This window comes from Panthera leo, chromosome B3 (genome assembly GCF_018350215.1).
Source record: "Panthera leo isolate Ple1 chromosome B3, P.leo_Ple1_pat1.1, whole genome shotgun sequence".
NCBI classification, from domain to species: domain Eukaryota; kingdom Metazoa; phylum Chordata; class Mammalia; order Carnivora; family Felidae; genus Panthera; species Panthera leo.
In genome coordinates, this window is record NC_056684.1 from 112567006 (window position 1) to 112586089 (window position 19084).

Below are 19084 nucleotides of genomic sequence, written 5' to 3' on the forward strand. Positions count from 1 at the left end.
TGCTGAGTTAGAAGGAAATGGCTTACCAGAACTTAAACAAAAGCTTCACAGTCTTGTAATAGGACACTCATGATAGCAGTGCATGATAAAATGTTTTGTTGTAATGGAATGTTTTTTAAATGAGTACCTTTAGAGAAATCACAGTACCTGTCTGCAAGATGTAAAAGATAATTTAAATTGGCTTTAAATATAATAGAAGGAAAGTATTATGCATTCCCTCCTCACTCTTATTATGTGTGTTAGTTTGCTATAATAAAATAGTTTAGAAGTTTAAGTGGGCTTCCTTTTACTTGGCCAGAATTTATACTTGTCTAAAGATAAGAATTTAAAAGTAATTGCTCCTTAATAGTAGAACAAGAAGTATAAAAAGCTCAAGAACAATTTAGCTTTGTTCTTCCCACATACAGTACATTAAGAATGTAATTAACCTCTTTCATTTTAGACACAGAGATATTCAAAAAGACATTTGAAGTATTACCAATCAGGACTACCAGTCACAATTCTATGGGTCGTCTACAGTGAACATAGCTGTTGTCAGGAGTGTATCTTGGAAATTATTTTCATCACATAGTAACAGTCATTGCCAAATAACCTATTCATAAATTGGTATGATAATGTAATCTAGTTTTTCTAAAATACAGCCAAGAATCAGGAAATAAGCAAAAAGGGCCTCAGAGTAGCCAAAAATAGATGTTACATAGTACACATACTAACACTTCACAGCAGACCCTCTGAGAGCCTTGTCCAATTATGAGCCATAAAATTAAAAGAATCTTGGCTCAAATCTTTGTTTTCCCATTTAGTAGCTAAGTGATTTGAGCCAAATTTCTTAATCTCTGAGTCTTAGTTTCCTCATCTATAAAATGGGATGATACCTGTTACTTCATGGGATTGTTGTGAAAGTTAAATGAAATAATGGATGTAATGCATAGATGTTTCTTTCAAAATAATAACATTACTATTATTATTATCATTCTGACAATATAATTATTACTAATCCTCTCTGGTTCCTAAACCTAAAGCCAGCTTTAAGGGACAAGATGACGGAGCCTAGCATGAAGGGGAGCCACAGAAAAAAACTAAGGGAAAAGAGACAAGAACCTCAGTGTGTGGGATGAAGTTATGGTTTATAGGTGAAAACAATGCACAATATACCCTTGTGACCCTACATCACTGTAGGATAGCAGAGTAGAATAAGTTAATAATGATAGTTGTGAATCATCAAAAAAATGTTAATGTTCATCATATTATTGCAAAAGCTAATAATGAGTGATCCATTTTTGAAAGACAAAGTTGCAAAAATAATAAAAATGATTTAGGTACTGAAAGAGATAATTTTTCAACTATATGGAAATTTTAACATTCCCTAATGATTCTACATTACTCAAGTTTCATTAATATAAGGAAATCTTAGCTAAAAGTTTAAAGCATAAACATAAAGCATAATCAATAGAAAAAAATATCACTATTCTTGACTGCCTGTCCACTCTATGCCACTTACACTCAGCCCTCTCCCACACCCCCATGATCAGGATTCATGTCAGAATCTTGAGGAAGTATAATTTATAAATATTTTTAAATTAATACTGCTTTAGTTTTGTTCTAGTCATGGTATTTTATTTATTTTGACATTTCAAAAAAATCCCTTCATAAAAAGCCAGTGTTGTGTTTATTGCTGAGTATAGTTTTAAATGGTTGAGGAGTACTCATCTTGAACAACAGGCAGTTATCTGATAGACTATCACCAGCTAGTCTTGCAGTAATAAGAATGATTGTTGTAGATCTCCAGCAAAATAGTATGGACGTTATCAACTAGAAGGGTAGAGAAACTCCAGGATTTGAGATACACTTCTCTGGCACTAGCAGGACATGGGAAAAAAAAAAAAAAAGCTACAGAAAACCAGGAAGTTTGGTTACTTGAAAATAAAGATGCTAAAAATAAATTAATGTAAATGCTTTTGAAACAATTCGTGGTATAAAGGTTTAAAGAAGAGTCAACAGAAAAGTATTTTTATATGATAAATACTCTATATGGAAATCCACATAGCAAGAAAACTGGAGTACTTAATTTACTTGTCACATTACTTAGCAGTCCCTAACAAATGATCTCTTTCATTCTCTAGCCTGCCAACAACATTTGCAACTTTGGATATTGATGGTGTAAGAAAAATAATCTTTGCACTACCAGGTAAGAATAATTGAAACAGTTTCTTCTGCTTTTCCTATAAAAATGATCAAAATCATTTTGAAACCCAGGTGACCAGTTCCTTATCAGAGCACTCCATTTGGAGTCTGAAAGACCTGGGCTTAAGACCCAGCTTTACTTACTGTATGACCTTGGGCAAATCACTTAAACTTTTTAAAGCTGTTTCTTCATCTATACAATGGGCTAAAGCCTACTTTGTCTGATTGGTGTAAAAGTCAAATTAGATAGTATCTTGCAAATTATATCCCAAACCCTAAAATGGTAGCCAAGTGTTAACTGTCACTAGATCTATCTGGGGTACCTGCTTTTCCTTATAAAAAATTGGTCTAAGTTAGCAGTCTAATCACCTCCCATAGCTAGAAGTATTGTGTTTATAAGTCCAAAGGGCCTTGAATCACCCATGAAAGTAAATGGTAAACAAACAAACCAAAAAAAAAAATACAAAACTGGCTTTTGTTCTTGCCAGGTTTGGACTGGGATGGGGCAGGCAACATGGAATGAGGGGTTTCTCAGCCAAACCCCAGGCATCATCAGTCTGACCATATCACTGTCCCCATCCTCGCTCCCGTGTGAACAGAAACTCACATGTTCAGACAGTAGAAAAAGCGAAGTGGTTCCGTTTATAAAGACTTTCAGAGTCAGTTTTTTATTGATTTTTGGCTTGCAGTTAAAGCCATGCTTTTAAAGTCATTACCAATCTTGATAAATTCTAAAGCAGTTTAGAGGTTTTGTGTATCTACTTGTTATTTTTTCCAGCTTTTAAAATTATCCTCTGATCTGTAGCAGCGTCCTATTCTCTATGTTTTCGGACAGATTCCTTCAGAAAATAACCTGCTTATTCCTTTCAGATGCACAAATCTGGTGACTTTGGGATACTTATCTGCTTTTGATAGTAAATAAATCTCAAAATAGAGTATAAGGAAAGGAAGACAGGCAGAAAATTTTGAAAAGCATTTTTTGGAGTTTTGAATTTTGAAAGCATTTCTAAAGCTCCTATCTATAAGCATAAAAGATTAGGTTTATATCCTACAGGAAATGTTAAGAGAGAAGACTGGTAAGTAAAGTAGTCCTCAAATGTATCTGTAGTAAAAACTCCTTAGGGCCTTTAAGGTATGTATGCTCAGATCCTCTGGAAAAATGTGATTCTCTTCCTAGCTTCATTTTGCCTAGAAAAGACTGTTACTTTGTCTACAGAAGACAGGACTTGCCCTATAGGCAAAGAATTATACTGGGAGCCTACTTTGCCTTTACTTATGAACTATTGTTCATCTGCCAAAGAAGTTATAATTAAATAACCTATTTTCAAATTGCTACTTTCATTTGAAATTTTCTCTGCCCAGCCTCAGTGAACCAAAAGAGGGCAGCAACAACCCAGATGTTCAGATTGTGGAATCAGTAAAGTGGTTCCTTTTAAAAGGATTTTAAAATTCATGATTGTATTTCTGCTTTTCTGAAGGCTGCACATTTAAAACTGTTACTAATCTTGATAACTTTGTTTGTTTGTTTGTTTGTTTGTTTGTTTTGAAGAGAGAGAGAGACAGCATGAGCAGGAGAGAAGGAGGAGTAGAGAGAGAGGGAGACACAGAATCTGAAACAGGCTCCAGGCTACAAGCTGTCAGCACAGTGCCCAGTGTGGCTCAAACTCACAAACTGTGAGATATTGACCTGAACCAAAGTTGAACATTTAACCAACTGAGCCACCAGGAGCTCCTAATCTTGATAACTTTTAAAGCAGTTTAAAAGATTGATGTATCTACTTGCCATTTTTTTTAACTTTTTAAAATTACTGTAATAACATATGTTCACTATAAAAACATTAGAAAATACAGGTAAGCGTTAAGAAATGTTATTGGTAATCCCTTCCCCCTACACACAAAATAACCACTATTTGCAATTGTTTGCGATCCATTTTCAATTAGAGTAATTTTATAAAGCAGCAGCATTACAAGAATGCCGTCATCGTTGCTGAACAATAGCTTTTTGCTTTTTTCTTTTTTTTTGCTTTCCCAGAAACATGTTCATCTGTGTATTTTGAGACAGGTGAAAAGCAATTAATTCTCATTAAGAGTCTGCTGTGCTGTTGGGCAAGACAACTCATTTTTCTATTGAAATTATTACTATTACTCATTACTTTTTACAGCTTAAAAAAATCTATTCTTAACTACTTTTGTGGGTAGAAGAAAATTAAAGGTATGGTTTTAGCTAATAATAGGCTAAACCATTGCCTTTTACTTTGATGATGCAATTAGCAGCACAAGCCAGGCCAAGGGAAACAAAAAATCTAATAGTCGATCCCAAGCCCTCCGCATACATATACATGCTCGATACCACTGGATTAATGTATTAGTAAAATTGGAATTTTAGACCCAGGAGGGATACTGAGAGGCATGTAGTCCAAACCTTTCATTTTGGGAAGAGTAAAATTAGATTCAGAAAGGTTTGGAACTCACTCGGGCCGCTCAGTTTATTTAGTTAACAGTACCACACAAGAAACGAAATCTGTGATTCTCAGCACAGTCATTTTTTTCATTGCCCACCTTTCTTTCCTTCGAAGGGCATGACCCACCCAGATTTCTTCTTGGAGAGGTACAACTGAATTCTTCAAGTTTTGTTTATAGTTTTAAAAGAACTTGGTATTTCTATTAGTCTGCCCAGACTGCCATAACAGACTATCACAGACCAAATGGCTTAAACAACAGAAATTTATTTTCTCACAGTTCTGGAGACTGGAAGTCTAAGATCAAGATGCCAGCAAGGCTGGTTTCTGTTGAGTCTTTCTTCCTGGCTTGCAGATGGCCAACTTCTCACTGTGTCCTCACATGCCTTTTTTTCTGTGTACATGTGTTCCTGGTGTTTCTCCCTCTTTTTATACGGACACCAGTCTTGTTGGATTAGGACCTCATCCTTATGACCTCATTTAACTTTGATTACCTCTTTAAAGGCCCTATTATCTATAAATACAGTCATATTGGGTGTTAAGACTTCAACATATGAATTTGCAAGGGACACAATTCAGCCTATAACAGTATTCCTCTTCAAGTCCTTCGCAGCTTAAATTGTTTAGTTTTATTTTTTTAATTTAAAGAGATTTCTGGGTAGAGGGGGGTTATGGATACATTTCTTTGTGCTTAACGTATTTTCTAAATGTTTTTGTACGGAGCATGTATTACTGTGGCAATTTTAAAATATTTTAAAAATAGCAGGTACAATCTGCTTTAAAAGTTACAAAGATTAGTAATGACTTTCAATGTATAGTTCCCAGGAAATTGGAAATAAAAACTGTGTTAAACAGTTTCTGGGAATCAGAAGTTTCTGTATTTCACTGGTAGACAAATGTTTATACCTTCTGTGGTATTTGGTTGACTGTAGCTCTATTCTGGCATCCTTCAGGATTTAAGGTGATTTAGAAGATTAGGAGTTAGTGGTTAGTCACTTCACTCTTTATGATGCCTGAAGGTATAGACAATCGTAATTTTTTGGCAAATTTTTATACGTGTACTATAAATAACTGCTTGGTTGACTTTCAGGGAATCCTGTGTCAGCTGTGGTCACCTGCAACCTCTTTGTTGTGCCTGCACTGAGAAAGATGCAGGGCATCTTGGATCCTCGGCCAACCATCATCAAAGCCAGGGTAATGTTTTCTAAATGACAAGGAACCAAAACTGAAGCCTAATAACAATTAAGGATATGATTTTCCAACTGCCCAAAATAAACATCCAGAATTTTGTAGTCGTTGTGAGGGAAAACGTAGTTATATTCTCCCCATCATGACAGAAATGGAGGGGAAAGGGTCCCATTTATTCCCAGCCCACATTATTCCACAACTTCTAAAGTAAATAATTTTTTCTGGCAGAATCCATATGGAAGTGGATATGTAATGATAAAATGGCAAATAGAATGAGACTGGCACTACCCTAAAATAAACCTATATGGAAGGAGGGACAAGAATTCCCTTTCAGCTGTGTAAAGTCACACAGCCAACTATTTATCTGCTCACTTTTTCCGCAACCTCTCTGATAAATTTTAAACAATTTGGAAAAAGACAGTCAAAGGACTAGAAGGAGACTAGTGAGTTAAAATAAAACGTTGACCACATTTTTAGGAAAAGGACAACTAAGGCTGAGAAATTATACTTGGTTAAAAGGCCACTTAGAAATTAGAGTCCCCTTCTCCACCAACACTAACTTCAGTTTGATTTACTACTACTCAACTAATTATGTAACACAATTTCTATATAACTAATAATTAATTCTCTTGGCAATGTGACCTACAGTATCAAACCATTGCTTTTTTTAAAACCTTGATTGAGATACAATTGACATACAAAAAATTACATATATATAACATACATATTTTGACGAGACAACATACGCATATGCCCATATCATCACCACAGTCAAGGTACTAACATATTTATCACCTCCATAAACTTTCTGTGTTCTTTTGTGGTTTTATTTGTTTGATTTGTGGTATGAACATTTAACATGAGAACTATCCTCTTAACATATTTTAAAGTGAAGAACACCATGTTGTCAACTATAGGTACTGTGTAGTACAACAGATCTCTAGAACTTACTCACTTTGTATAAGAGAAAATTTATACCCATTGAAAATCAATTCCCCATGGCCCACTCCCCTCAGCCTCTGACAATCACCATTCTATTCTCTGCTTCTATGACTATTTTTTTTTATAAAGAGCTTTTTTTTAAGTTTATTTATTTATTTATTTATTTATTTATTTATTTATTTATTTATTTATTTATTTTGAGAGAGAGAGAGAGAGAGAGCACATGAGTGGAAGAGCAGCAGAAAGAGGGAGAGAATCCCGACCAGGCTCCACACTGTCAGCGCAGAGCCCAATGTGGGGCTCCATCCCACTAACCGTGAAATCAAGAGTCAGATGCTTAACTGACTGAGCCATGCAGGTGCCCCTGTGACTGACTATAATACCTCAAATAAGTGGAATCACTCAGTATTTATCCTTCTGTGACTGGTTTATTTCACTTAGCATAATGTACTCTAGGTTTATCATATTGCCACAAATGGTAGGAATATCTTTCTTTTTTAAAACTAAATAATATTTCATTGTATTAATATAGCACATTCTCCTTCTCCATTCATCTATCAATAAACATTTGAGTTGTTTACATATCTTGGCTATTACGAATAATGTTACAGTAAACATGAGAGTGCAGATGTCTCTGAAATCCTGATTTCAGTTCTTTAGGATATATACCCAGAAGTAGAACTGCTCAATCATATGTTCTATTTTCAACTTGGGGGGGGGGGGGACCTCACACTGTCTTCCACAGTGGCTGAACCATTCTACATTCCTACCAACATTATATCCAGATTCCAGTTTCTCCACATTGTCGCCAATACTTATCTTTTGTGTTGTTGTTGTTGTTGTTGTTTTAATAGCTATCCTAACAGTTGTGAGATGGTATGTCATTGTGGTTTTGATATGCATTTACGTATCTTCTTTAGAGAACTGTCTATTCAAGTCCTTTGCCCATTTTTAAATCAGGTTATTTGTCTTTTTGCTATTGACTGGTAAGAGACTCATATATTTTGAATATTAACCCTTTATTATATAGATGGTTTGAAACATTTTCTCCCTTTTCATAAGTTGCCTTTCCATAGTGTTGTTTCCTTTGCTGTGCAGAAGCTTTTTAGTTTGATATATACTGGATATGTATTTTTTATACATAAAATACTGGATATGTATTTTTTATTTTGACAATTATGGATAATTGTCTATTTTTTATTTTGTGGCTTGCGCTTTTGGTGTCGAATACAAGAAATCATTGCCAAGACCAATATCAAAGAGCTTTTCCTGTATGTTTTCTTGTATTTTTACTGTTTTGGGTTTTAAATATAAGTCCTTTATCCATTTTGAGTTAATGTTTGTGTATTGTGTAAAAAAGGAGTCCAAACTTAATCTTCTGCATATATATATCCATTTTTCCAATACTTAAACTGTTATTTTTTGAGAGCTTTGAAATAAATTCCAATATGACAGAATGTTATGATTAGTTGACAGGAAGAACACAAGGCATAGAGGAGGAAGAAGGAATATTTATAAAATATTATTGTGAGAATATATTGGATAAAACATTAAGGAAACCTAAGCTTCAGGTATTCTTTCTTTTTAATTTTTTTAATGTTTATTTTTTATTTTTGAGAATGAGAGAGAGAGACAGAGTGCAAGCAGAGGAGGGGCAGAGAGGGAGACACAGAATCCGAAGCAGGCTCCAGGCTCCAAGCTATCAGCACAGAGCCTGACATGGGGCTTGAACTCACAGACTGAGAGATCATGACCTGAGCCAAAGTTAGATGCTTAAACCAAATGAGCCACCCAGGTGTCCCTAAACTTCAAATATTCTTAACATTGACCTTTTAAATATTGAGATTTTGTAGGCCAGCATATGAAGAGATATCCTCCTTTTCCTAAAATTTTAGTAAAAGGTCAACTATATATTCTGAAAACAGATTATCGGGGGATTTTCCAATAATCATGGTGGTGGTCTTATTTTAAATTTAATGGAAAAAGAAGAAAAACAGCCATCAGTAAACAAAAAGTATTCTGATCAAATCAGAAGGTCAGAGTCATAAAGCTTAGACATCTAAACCAATAATATGAATTTGCTCACCATTTTCATATTTGCTAAATTTAGAAAATAAGAAAAATCTGCATTGTTATAAGAGAGAAAAAGAGGATTTCTCTTTGACTTTGCAAAGTTCTTATGAATCCTTTCATTTATTTCTCATCTTAACATTCATTATCTCTTCTCTAAAACTGACATTGTGGCAGCTATCCTTTCTGACAACAGTGATGAGCTAGAGCTCTACAATCACACTGATGCATGGTACATTGTTCACACTGCTGCTCACTCCTGTCAACTCATGGAATTGAGAATTAGTCTAAGAATCAGTCAAACTCCCTTCTCCCACAGAGCAGTGTCACTGGGACTGTCAGATGGGTCATCAGTGTCCTTGGCTGTTTACTTCTTTTGGTTTTAACTCCTAAAATCACCCCCACACCTTTCCTGACATAACTGTCACTTTTAGAACATAACTTTATTCACTTCCTTGAAACATGGTAAAGCCTCTTGTCTGTGTTTTCTGACCATCCAATATGCAGCTTACAGACACCACTTACTACTGTTCTCCAAAATGGCCACCAAAATCACAGCCTCTCCCAATCCTTACTGCTTTCAGAAAGCGAGGTAGTTATTAAATGCTGGTGTCGGTAACTCGTAGTGCTGGTTCTGAGATAGCTGTCCTGCGGTTAGGGCAATGCTGCATTATTTTGAAAGGTCAACAGAAAAAATGTCATCCTTTTGTATCAGTGCATTCTGACATCAATTTAGAACACTTGCACTATAACCTGGGTCAGTTATGGTTGAAGTTGAAATACTTCTGGCTTTCAGTAGGCAATTAAAAACGTAACCTTAATTCACTGAATTATTAACCTAATGCTTCTACAAACAGATATCCTTTTGTGTTTCCTTAACACATTCCCTTAATATCCCATCAAAGTGCCCTCTACTGCCCCTTGTTCTCAACTCGTTTCTCTAGAAATATACCTTACACAACTCCTATTAGTATTAACAGCCCATCTCAGGCAATGATTAAGAGAAGGGAAAGGGAAAATATTTTCATCTCCCATGGGATTAGGCCAGCATGTGCTGGGAGAGTATGGACATGTTGAACTCTACTGGGTTATTCCAATTTTCCCATCTTATCTCTTCTCTTGAGCATTATTGTCTTCCTGCTATGAGAACTTCATGAATGCTTTCTGGCTGATGTCATAAACAGTAAAATACAAAGCATTTTAACAAAATGTTTATTTTGTTGGAAAATTACTAAGGTGTTTGCAGCTGTAGAGAGAAATATGATTACTTATTGTGACAAGATCAGTCATTGATCATTAAAAATGTTATTGGATGCCTGTTATATCATAATATTATGTCCTATAGATTAAAAATGGATATGGAAAATTATAGGACTTTCCATGATTTATAAGAGATGTAAATCAGTTTTAACGTATTAGGAAATGAAAAATATATAAATGAAAATATAATTTATAGAAATTTTGGAAAAGTTAATTTGAAACTGATCCATAGCAGCATGTGCAAGCATTTTAAAGTTACATGATAAATTTTAGATAAATGATTTACAGGGTAAATAAACTCAAGGATCTCTGTGGTAGACTAATGAAATCAGCACCTCATAACTTTTATAGCACTTACCAAAAAAGTTAACGTAAAGCTGCCTGAACCACTCTTTGGAAGCTTTGACCAGATTGGAGCAAAGTCCAGGCCCCCAGCATCAACCAGGGCTTTGAGCATGTTATCTTAGGCCCCCGCCCAAGTAGAATCCCCTTTGGTCATCTGTTTTCTCACAAATTCTTTTCTCCAATCTGTACAGTCCTGCATCCCAACCTATTCCCTTGAACCTTCTGGAGCTTTCACTTTTTCCTCATTCAGGTCTTTGGCAAGTGGCTCATAGTCTACCTCTCTAGCTCACCTCTTACCATCAATTGCTTTATTTCTACAATTCTAAATATCTTTATTTCTACTTCAGCAAGTCACGTATACATCCTTTTCCAATACCCTAAAGTACTTCATCTCAAAATCACCAACTCTGGTGTACAATTTAGGAACAAGGGCAAGTTACTATCAGTCTTTGTAAAAAGGGTATAAACACTCCTTTCACCCCTACCCTTAAGTCCTTAAGCCACACTGGCTTTGTCACTTTCCTCATCCAACCTAAGTCCTGTGGTGTACCACATCAACTTTTTTTTTTCCTCTTCCTTCCATGATAGCCCACTCTAAAAATCCACAAACTTGGATCAACCCTTCCTTCTTTATCTTTCACTTTTATTCCTAGGCCACAACTAGAGAAGAGTCTACAGCTGTCACATTAGCACTTCTAATTTACAAACCTCAGCAGGGGCCCAGATTCCCTTCATGATCCTTTTATATCCTATGGATCAGCTTATTCCATTCCTTACAGCAGCCTTCCAAATCTTCACCATTCTCCTAAAGCTGCTTCCACCATCCATATCCTTTGACTTTTGTAACCAAATAAGCCTGGCTTTGAATGATGGCTCCAACATTTACTAGATTATAATCCTTGACATATTTAATGGTTTCCTTTCTTCTAATCTTGCTTCCTCTTAAACCCCTGTTCTAACTCTAATCATGTAAGCATCTCCAACTAAAATGCTTCCATGCTTCACATGATCCCAGGGTTAAATCCAAACTGCTCATGTGAACGTAGGAGACCCTTCACCCCACGGCCTTTTTCCCTCTCCAGCTTCATCTGTTTCTCATCCTGAACTCTCACCATAGTAGGCTATTTACTGCTTCCAAAATGGACATGAGATCCCCTGCCTATGCCTGTGATTATTCCCCTTCCTAGAAGGTTCTTCCCTAACCACCACCATCTCCTTTCTCAGTTTTCAAGACTTCTTAGTCATAAGACTCAGAAATCACATCCCTGTGAAGCCTTTCTTGGTGTCCCTAAGAAGGGTTGACTACTTAGCTTCTTTGTGCCATTTTAATACCTTGTTGACAGCTCTGGAAATAACGTTATTGCACTGGATTTGCAAATAATTATTTACCCTGAGAAATTTTTTAGGTCACTTCTCTATAAGATGGACAGGACAAAGAGGAAGAACAAAATATTCTCACCTTTTCTTTATTAATAATTTTTTTTTTAGGTTTAAGTTCATTTAGGTTCACCGCAAAATTAAATGGAGAGTACATAGAATTCCCATATACCCACTGTCCTCACACATGTACAACCTCTCCTGCTATTGACATCTACACCAAAGTGGTACATTTGTTACAACTGATGAACCAACTGACACATCATTATCACCCAAGGTTATCAAGGATTCACTCTTAGTGTTGTATATTCATTGGGTCTTGACAAATGTATAATTTCATGTATCTACCATTGTCCTTTCATACAGAGTAGTTTCTGTGCTCTCCCTATTCATCCCTCCCTCTGTGCTATAATCTTGATCTTTTTACTATCTCCATAGTTTTATCTTTTCCAGAATCATGCAGCCTTTTGAGATTAACTCCTTTCACTTAGTAATAGGCATATAAGTTTCCTCCTTGACTGGTGTACCACCATTTATTTGTCAATCCACCTACTGAAGGACACCTTGATTATTTACAGATTTTGGCAATTATGGATAAAGCTGATACAGACATCTATGTGCAGGTTTTTGTATGGACATAAATTTTCCCTTTACTTGGGTAAATAGCAAGGAGCACGATTGCTGAACTGTATGCTAAGAGTATGTTTAATTTTGGTAAGAAACTGCCAAACCATCTTCCAAAGTTGCTGTACCATTTTGCATTCCCACCAATAGTGATTAAGAGTTCCCATTCCTCCACATTCTCACCAGGATTTGGTGTGGCCAGAGTTTTGCATTTTGACCTTTGGTAGGTGTGTAATGATATTTCATTGTTTTGGTTTGCACTTCCCTAATGACATATGATGTTGAATATCTTTCAATGTTTACTGGCCATCTGTATATCTTCTTTGATGAGATATCTGTTCAGGCCTTTTGCCCATTTTTTAATCGAGTTGTTTGTTAATGAATTTTAAGAATTTTTTGTATAATTTGGAAAGCAGACATCCATCAGATGTCTTTTACAAATATTTTTTCCCAGTTTGTGGCTTATTTCCTCATTCTTTTGACCTTTTTTTTCCTCTAATTTTCTCCCTTAGACATTTACATGTAGAACATATATGATACTATACCACATAATACAGTTTTACCTCTTTTTTAATGTTTATTTATTTATTTAGAGAGAGAGACCGCATGCACACAAGCAAAGGGAAGGGGCAGAGAGAGAAGGAGAGAGAGACTCCCAAGCAGGTTCCATGGTGTCAGTGCAGAGCCCAACACAGGGCTCGATCCCACAAACTGAGATCATGACCTGAGCTGAAGTCAAGAGTGGGACACTTAACCTACTGAGCCACCCAGGTGCCCCCAGTTTTATCTCTTGGGTGACTACTGCATGTCAGAAAAATATTTGAAAAGAAACAGAGGAAATAGTCTTAGTCCATAGCCCACTCTAGTTTTGAATGAATAGAAGTCCTCAAAGGTGAAACATCAGGAGTGTCTTGGGAGCCCAGTCAGTTAAGCATCTGACTCTTGATTTCGGCTCAGATCATGATCTCATGGATCATGGGATCAAGCCCCGCATTGTGTTCTGCACTGACAGCACAGAGTCTGCTTGGGATTCTCTGTCTCTATCTTGCTCTCTCTGCACCTCTCCCATTCATGCTCTCTCTCTCTCTCCTTCAAAATAAATAAATAAACATTTTTTTTTTAAAAAGTGAAGCATCAACTTTTTCACCCAAAAAAAATGTGTTTTGTGTTTCCTCATGGTACATCATTCATGTAAGCACTGACACTCATAGTAAATAAGTCATTTCTTAAGCTATGTGATATAATATGCCAGAACTATAATATCAGTACAGCTAAATATATTCATTAATAAAGTATTCTGCATTTTCATAAAATACCGTAAAAATCTAGTCGGTTTCATCTCAGCAAAAGGAACAGCTGTTTGTAAGGCTACAAAAAAAATTGTATTCACCTCAATCTGATGCAATTGATTCTTGTTCTTTAAATTAACATAAATTTCTTCCTTTAAAACAAACAACCCCATTTTGTAGATAAACAAACAAGTATAGAAAAGCAAAATAATTTCCTAACATAGCATGCCAGTTAATGGTACACCTGGGAGTAGAAGGCAGAGGTCAGATATCACCCCATTCTAGTATTTGTTCTCTCGTACTATCATGAGCCAATCAGTGCCTTTGCCAGGTGAAAACCTGCTCAGACACCTAACAAATAACCCAGCCACGGGAATAGTCTTGTAGTTTAATTCTGGAGAACCCCCATACACAGATTGAAAGAGAGAGACACATTTTTGCCCTCAGCTAAGCACACAATAATTCAGGAATAATGGCAAGTTACCCGTCAGTAGATATGAAATAGAGTATAAACATAAGCAATATCAACTGAAAGAGTTTAGTATGATTTAGCCAAGGAAAAACACTTCAGCATTGAATTTTATTCTGGATTCCAAAGGAAAAGCAGAGACTGTCAGAGTGAATAATTAGAATGTTTAAAAAACAGAGTAACCAGAATAGATTGGTGATAGATTTACCTGAATCAAAATTTCTAGGATATTCTTTTTTATTATTATTAAATATAATTTATTGTCAAATTGATTTCCTTATAACACCCAGTGCTCATCCCAACAGGTGCCCTCCTCAATGCCCATCACCCACTTTCCCCTCTCCCCTGGCTCCCCATCAACCCTCAGTTTGTTCTCAGTATTTAAGAGTCTCTTAGAGTTTGCCTCCCTACCTCTCTGTAACTTTATTTTTTTCCCCTTCCCCTCCCCCCATGGTCTTCTGTTAAGTTTCTCAGGATCCACATATGAGTGAAAACATATGGTATCTGTCTTTCTCTGCCTGACTTATTTCACTTAGCATAATACCCTCCAGTTCCATCCACATTGCTGCAAATGGCATGATTTCATTCTTTCTCATTGCCAAATAGTATTCCATTGTATATATAAACCACATCTTCTTTATCCATTCGTCAGTTGATGGACATTTAGACTCTTTCCATAATTTAGCTATTGTTGAAAGTGCTGCTATAAGCATCGGGGTACAAGTGCCCCTATGCATCAGCACTCCTGTATCCCTTGGGGAAATTCCTAGCAGTGCTATTTCTGGGTCATAGGGTAGATCAATTTTTAATTTTTTGAGGAACCTCCACACTGTTTTCCAGAGCGGCTGTACTAGTTTGCATTCCCACCAACAGTGCAGGAGGGTCCCTGTTTCTCCACATCCTCGCCAGCTTCTAGAATCTCCTGATTTGTTCATTTTAGCCACTCTGACCGGCGTGAGGTGGTATCTCAGTGTGGTTTTGATTTGTATTTCCCTGATGAGGAGTGACGTTGAGCATCTTTTCATGTGTCTGTTGGCCATCTGGATGTCTTCTTTGGGAAAGTGTCTATTCATGTCTTCTGCCCATTTCTTCACTGGATTATTTGTTTTTCAGGTGTGGAGTTTGGTGAGTTCTTTATAGATTTTAGATATTAGCCTTTTATCTGATATGTCATTTGCAAATATCTTTTCCCATTCCGTTGGTTGCCTTTTTGTTTTGTTGATTATTTCCTTTACAGTGCAGAAGCTTTTTATCTTGATGAGGTCCCAATAGTTCATTTTTGCTTTTAATTCCCTTGCCTTTGGAGATGTGTTGAGTAAGAAATTGCTGTGGCTGAGGTCAAAGAGGTTTTTTCCTGCTTTCTCCTCTAGGGTTTTGATGGTTTCCTGTGATCACATACTGGGTCACAAAACAGCCCACAATAAATATAAAAGAATTGAGATCATACCATGCACACTTTCAGATCACAATGCTATGAAACTTGAAATCAACCACAGGAAAAAGTCTGGAAAACCTCCAAAAGCATGGAGGTTAAAGAACATCCTACTAAAGAATGAATGGGTCCACCAGCCAATTAGAAAAGAAATTAAAAAATATATGGAAACAAATGAAAATGAAAATACAAAAATTTCTAGGATATTCAAGCTGTAATTGAATCATTTGATCTAAGCAATACCTGTTCTAGTTGAATAAAAGGTTTCTCTTCCATTTTAAGGTAGAGTAACTTCAATGATTATTGTGCTAATGGAAAATGTTAATCCTCATACACTGGAACAAGTCTTATATTCACCAAAATTGAACTAATCTTTGATAGGCTATCGTCCATAATTATACACTATATAAACTTGTTCAAGGAGTACTCTCTTAGGTACCTACTACCAAGACATTATCACTTTGATTTATCAGATTTCAGGATGAATTTAATGAAATAGATTTTTTTAATGGCTCTAGGTTAAAGGTTGATTAGTCATTCTACATTGCATGTGTAAACTGAAGTTGCTATATTAGAAAGGTTTTCATCCTTAATGGAAAGATATGAAAGATGCCATTCCATAATTCTTTTATTACCAGTGATGTGGCTAAACAAAAATGGTATAACTTTTAGTAGAGACTACTTTTATTTGCCTGAAAGAGATTGTATGGTCAGTATTGGGACATGGGGAATATTCAGGAGTAAAAGAAAGTATCCCTTTTATGTTAAAGATAGGTCTATGAATTGGTAGCTGAAGAGTGCGTCAGTAAATATTTATTAGATGGACAGACGGGTGGATGGATGGACGGATGGATGGATGGATGGATGGGCATACATATAAATAGATATTTAGCTTGTTTCTTTAGGTCTATTTCTTTTATTTTCGGTGGTAAAATATCTGCTTTGATTTCTCAATTCATAGGTCAGAGGTACCTGTGCTATCAACCCATAAAATTAGACTTCAAAAATAGACCTTCTCTTTTTCATCTGCCCTTTTCCCCACTGTGAATACCAACTTCTTAGTCTTCTCTTTTCACTGGAACAACCCAACTTCTGGACTTCTGTATTAAGAACATAAGGTGGTAGAGGTGGGAACAGCAGAACCAAGATATTTTCCATGTCTACTTTATTCTTTGCACAATTTCCACCACCCTGTAGTTTTAAGGGATGATCAGGTGATCAAGTTTGTTTTCATTTACTCTATATTCTATAGCTTTCATGTGATGTAAAACTGGATCCTCGCCCAGAATACCATCGCTGTATATTGACTTGGCATCACCAAGAACCACTGCCTTGGGCACAGAGCACAGGTTAGTCATTCACACCTGTGGGTATGTCTATCCATGTATCTCATTAAAACACAAAATTTATGCATAACCCCCTCCTTGGGTACACCTAATTTAGTAATTGTTGTACATTTTCCTTTTTGAAAGATTAGATGAGTTAAATTATTCCCTAATGGTATAGCATAAGAAGAAAATAAGAGTAAAAACAAAATTTTACTTATTCCATGGAGCCATATTTTCTAGATAAACACACATTTAGAATTATGGAAGATTTTTGTCTATTTGTTCAACCTCTAAATTCTGAGCACAACTTTGGTTGTACTATGACTATGCTACTCTGAAATGTGAGATTAAAGTTCAATTATAATGTGATTCTCTGTAGCCTCTACTATACCTTAAATATTGGTAAATTTTAAGCACTGAGAAATCAATATTGATAACTCAAGTATTCTATAGTTACCACCTCTAGACTTTAAACTTTTATCCCCAAGTATTCTAGTCATAGTTATATAACTTCTGATGTGTCTCCAGAAAACTGTATTACCCTCTAAACAAAGGTCCTATCAAGTGCAAACATCAGTTAACAGAGGGAATAAGTACATAGGCAGTGTCTCCCCCAGACTTACGTTCAAATTGGCCACCAACTAGTTAGTAGGACTGTAGGCAAATTACCTAACCTCTTTTGAGTCTTGTGCAAATTAAATAAGATAGTTAAGTAAAATGCCCACCACACTGTCTGGTACTTAATAAATACTAAAAAAAAGTGGTAGCCACTGCTATTATTATCTTGTTTTAAATAAGTTTTAAAAGCCTCTCTTTTCAGACACACATAACATTTTTTAGCCTGAACTGAGAAATTCTATGGCGTTTTGCATAATGCTATAAAATCCTATTTTATTCTTTTTAGGCAATAATTTCTACTGTTTATTTTTAGAGTTTAGTGAGAAGGTAGTAGGATACAGTAGCAAGGCCACCTGGAAAAGGGACTGGGAAGTCCGATCTTCCCTCTTCCTCTTGAAGACCTGTGTTTCTGTTCGTGGGTGTTTATTTTGAAAAGAACCGCAAGGGCTCCAAATGTACACAGTGTGCTGCTTATGCTGCTGTAATGAGATATTTCTTTCTAGGTAATCAGATGAGCAGCCGTCTGATGAGCATGCGCAGCGCCAATGGCTTGTTGATGCTACCTCCAAAGACAGAGCAGTACGTGGAACTCCACAAGGGCGAGGTGGTGGATGTCATGGTCATTGGACGGCTATGATGGTCCCAGAGGGAGAAAGCTTTGATGCATGTCCACATATCATTGACTGTATCCTGTAATATGCAACGGCACAGCTAGTTTTTCTGATCTGGATAAAAGTTGATCTGTATAGTCAACATCTTGAACTATATTTCAAAAGAATTTAAATACCTTTTAAAGAAAAAACACCTAAAAATAAATCTTAACAGACAACTCTATTCTGATTATATCAAAGCAAATTTTTTCTTTCTTGCAAATTGCTTTGTGTGTTCAATGCTAGGTCTGATAGCGATAGCTTTTAGTAGACAGCAGTAGGTGCCTGCAGAACTTGTGTTTTTCTCATCTTTAAAATACAACTAATTATGCTCTTAATCAAGGCTGTCTGCTTATTTATACTAGCGTAGGCAACACTTGGATTTCCCTTCTTAGTATGCTTCATAACCGCTTTTCAGAGAGCTTTTGCTTGTTCTTTATCATGTATCGTGTTTATGTGCACAGTGCCAACAGAAGAGTGACCGGGTGGAGGCCCAGCCCTGCTGCAGGGAGCACCCTCACCTGCAGAGCGCCCGGGAGGCGCCTCACCCCGCTAGCCTCGTGGCACAGTACTCTGGGGCGGTAACTGGATACCTTTTATTTGAATAAACAAACTGGGGGAAAAATGCTTCCTTAAGTGCTGACAGCCTTTTTAACCAATACATTTAAAATTGTACAGAACAAAAAATAAAATCAAAGACTGATCTTGTACAGATATTAGTGTTACCAGCATTCATGTGGAAATCAAGAGCAAAGAAAAAATAATGTTAAACAACTCTGTACCATAACATTTTCTGTAATGATACTGAAACTTAATGAATAAAAAAAATCCTTGATCATTATTTAAAAA

General features: G+C 36.1%; 1 protein-coding gene across 3 annotated transcripts in view; it reads left to right on the forward strand.

Annotated features, from left to right (window-relative positions):
* The window catches only part of GPHN (gephyrin), a 611925-nt gene extending 592841 nt beyond the window's left edge, over positions 1-19084 (forward strand). For all 3 annotated transcript variants that reach the window (XM_042943539.1, XM_042943540.1, XM_042943541.1), the window contains 4 exons: positions 2124-2188; positions 5734-5837; positions 16892-16988; positions 18089-19084. In XM_042943539.1, the coding sequence (XP_042799473.1) occupies positions 2124-2188; positions 5734-5837; positions 16892-16988; positions 18089-18222 (400 nt within the window). In that variant the 3' untranslated portion in view covers positions 18223-19084. The remainder of the gene's footprint in view (positions 1-2123; positions 2189-5733; positions 5838-16891; positions 16989-18088) is intronic.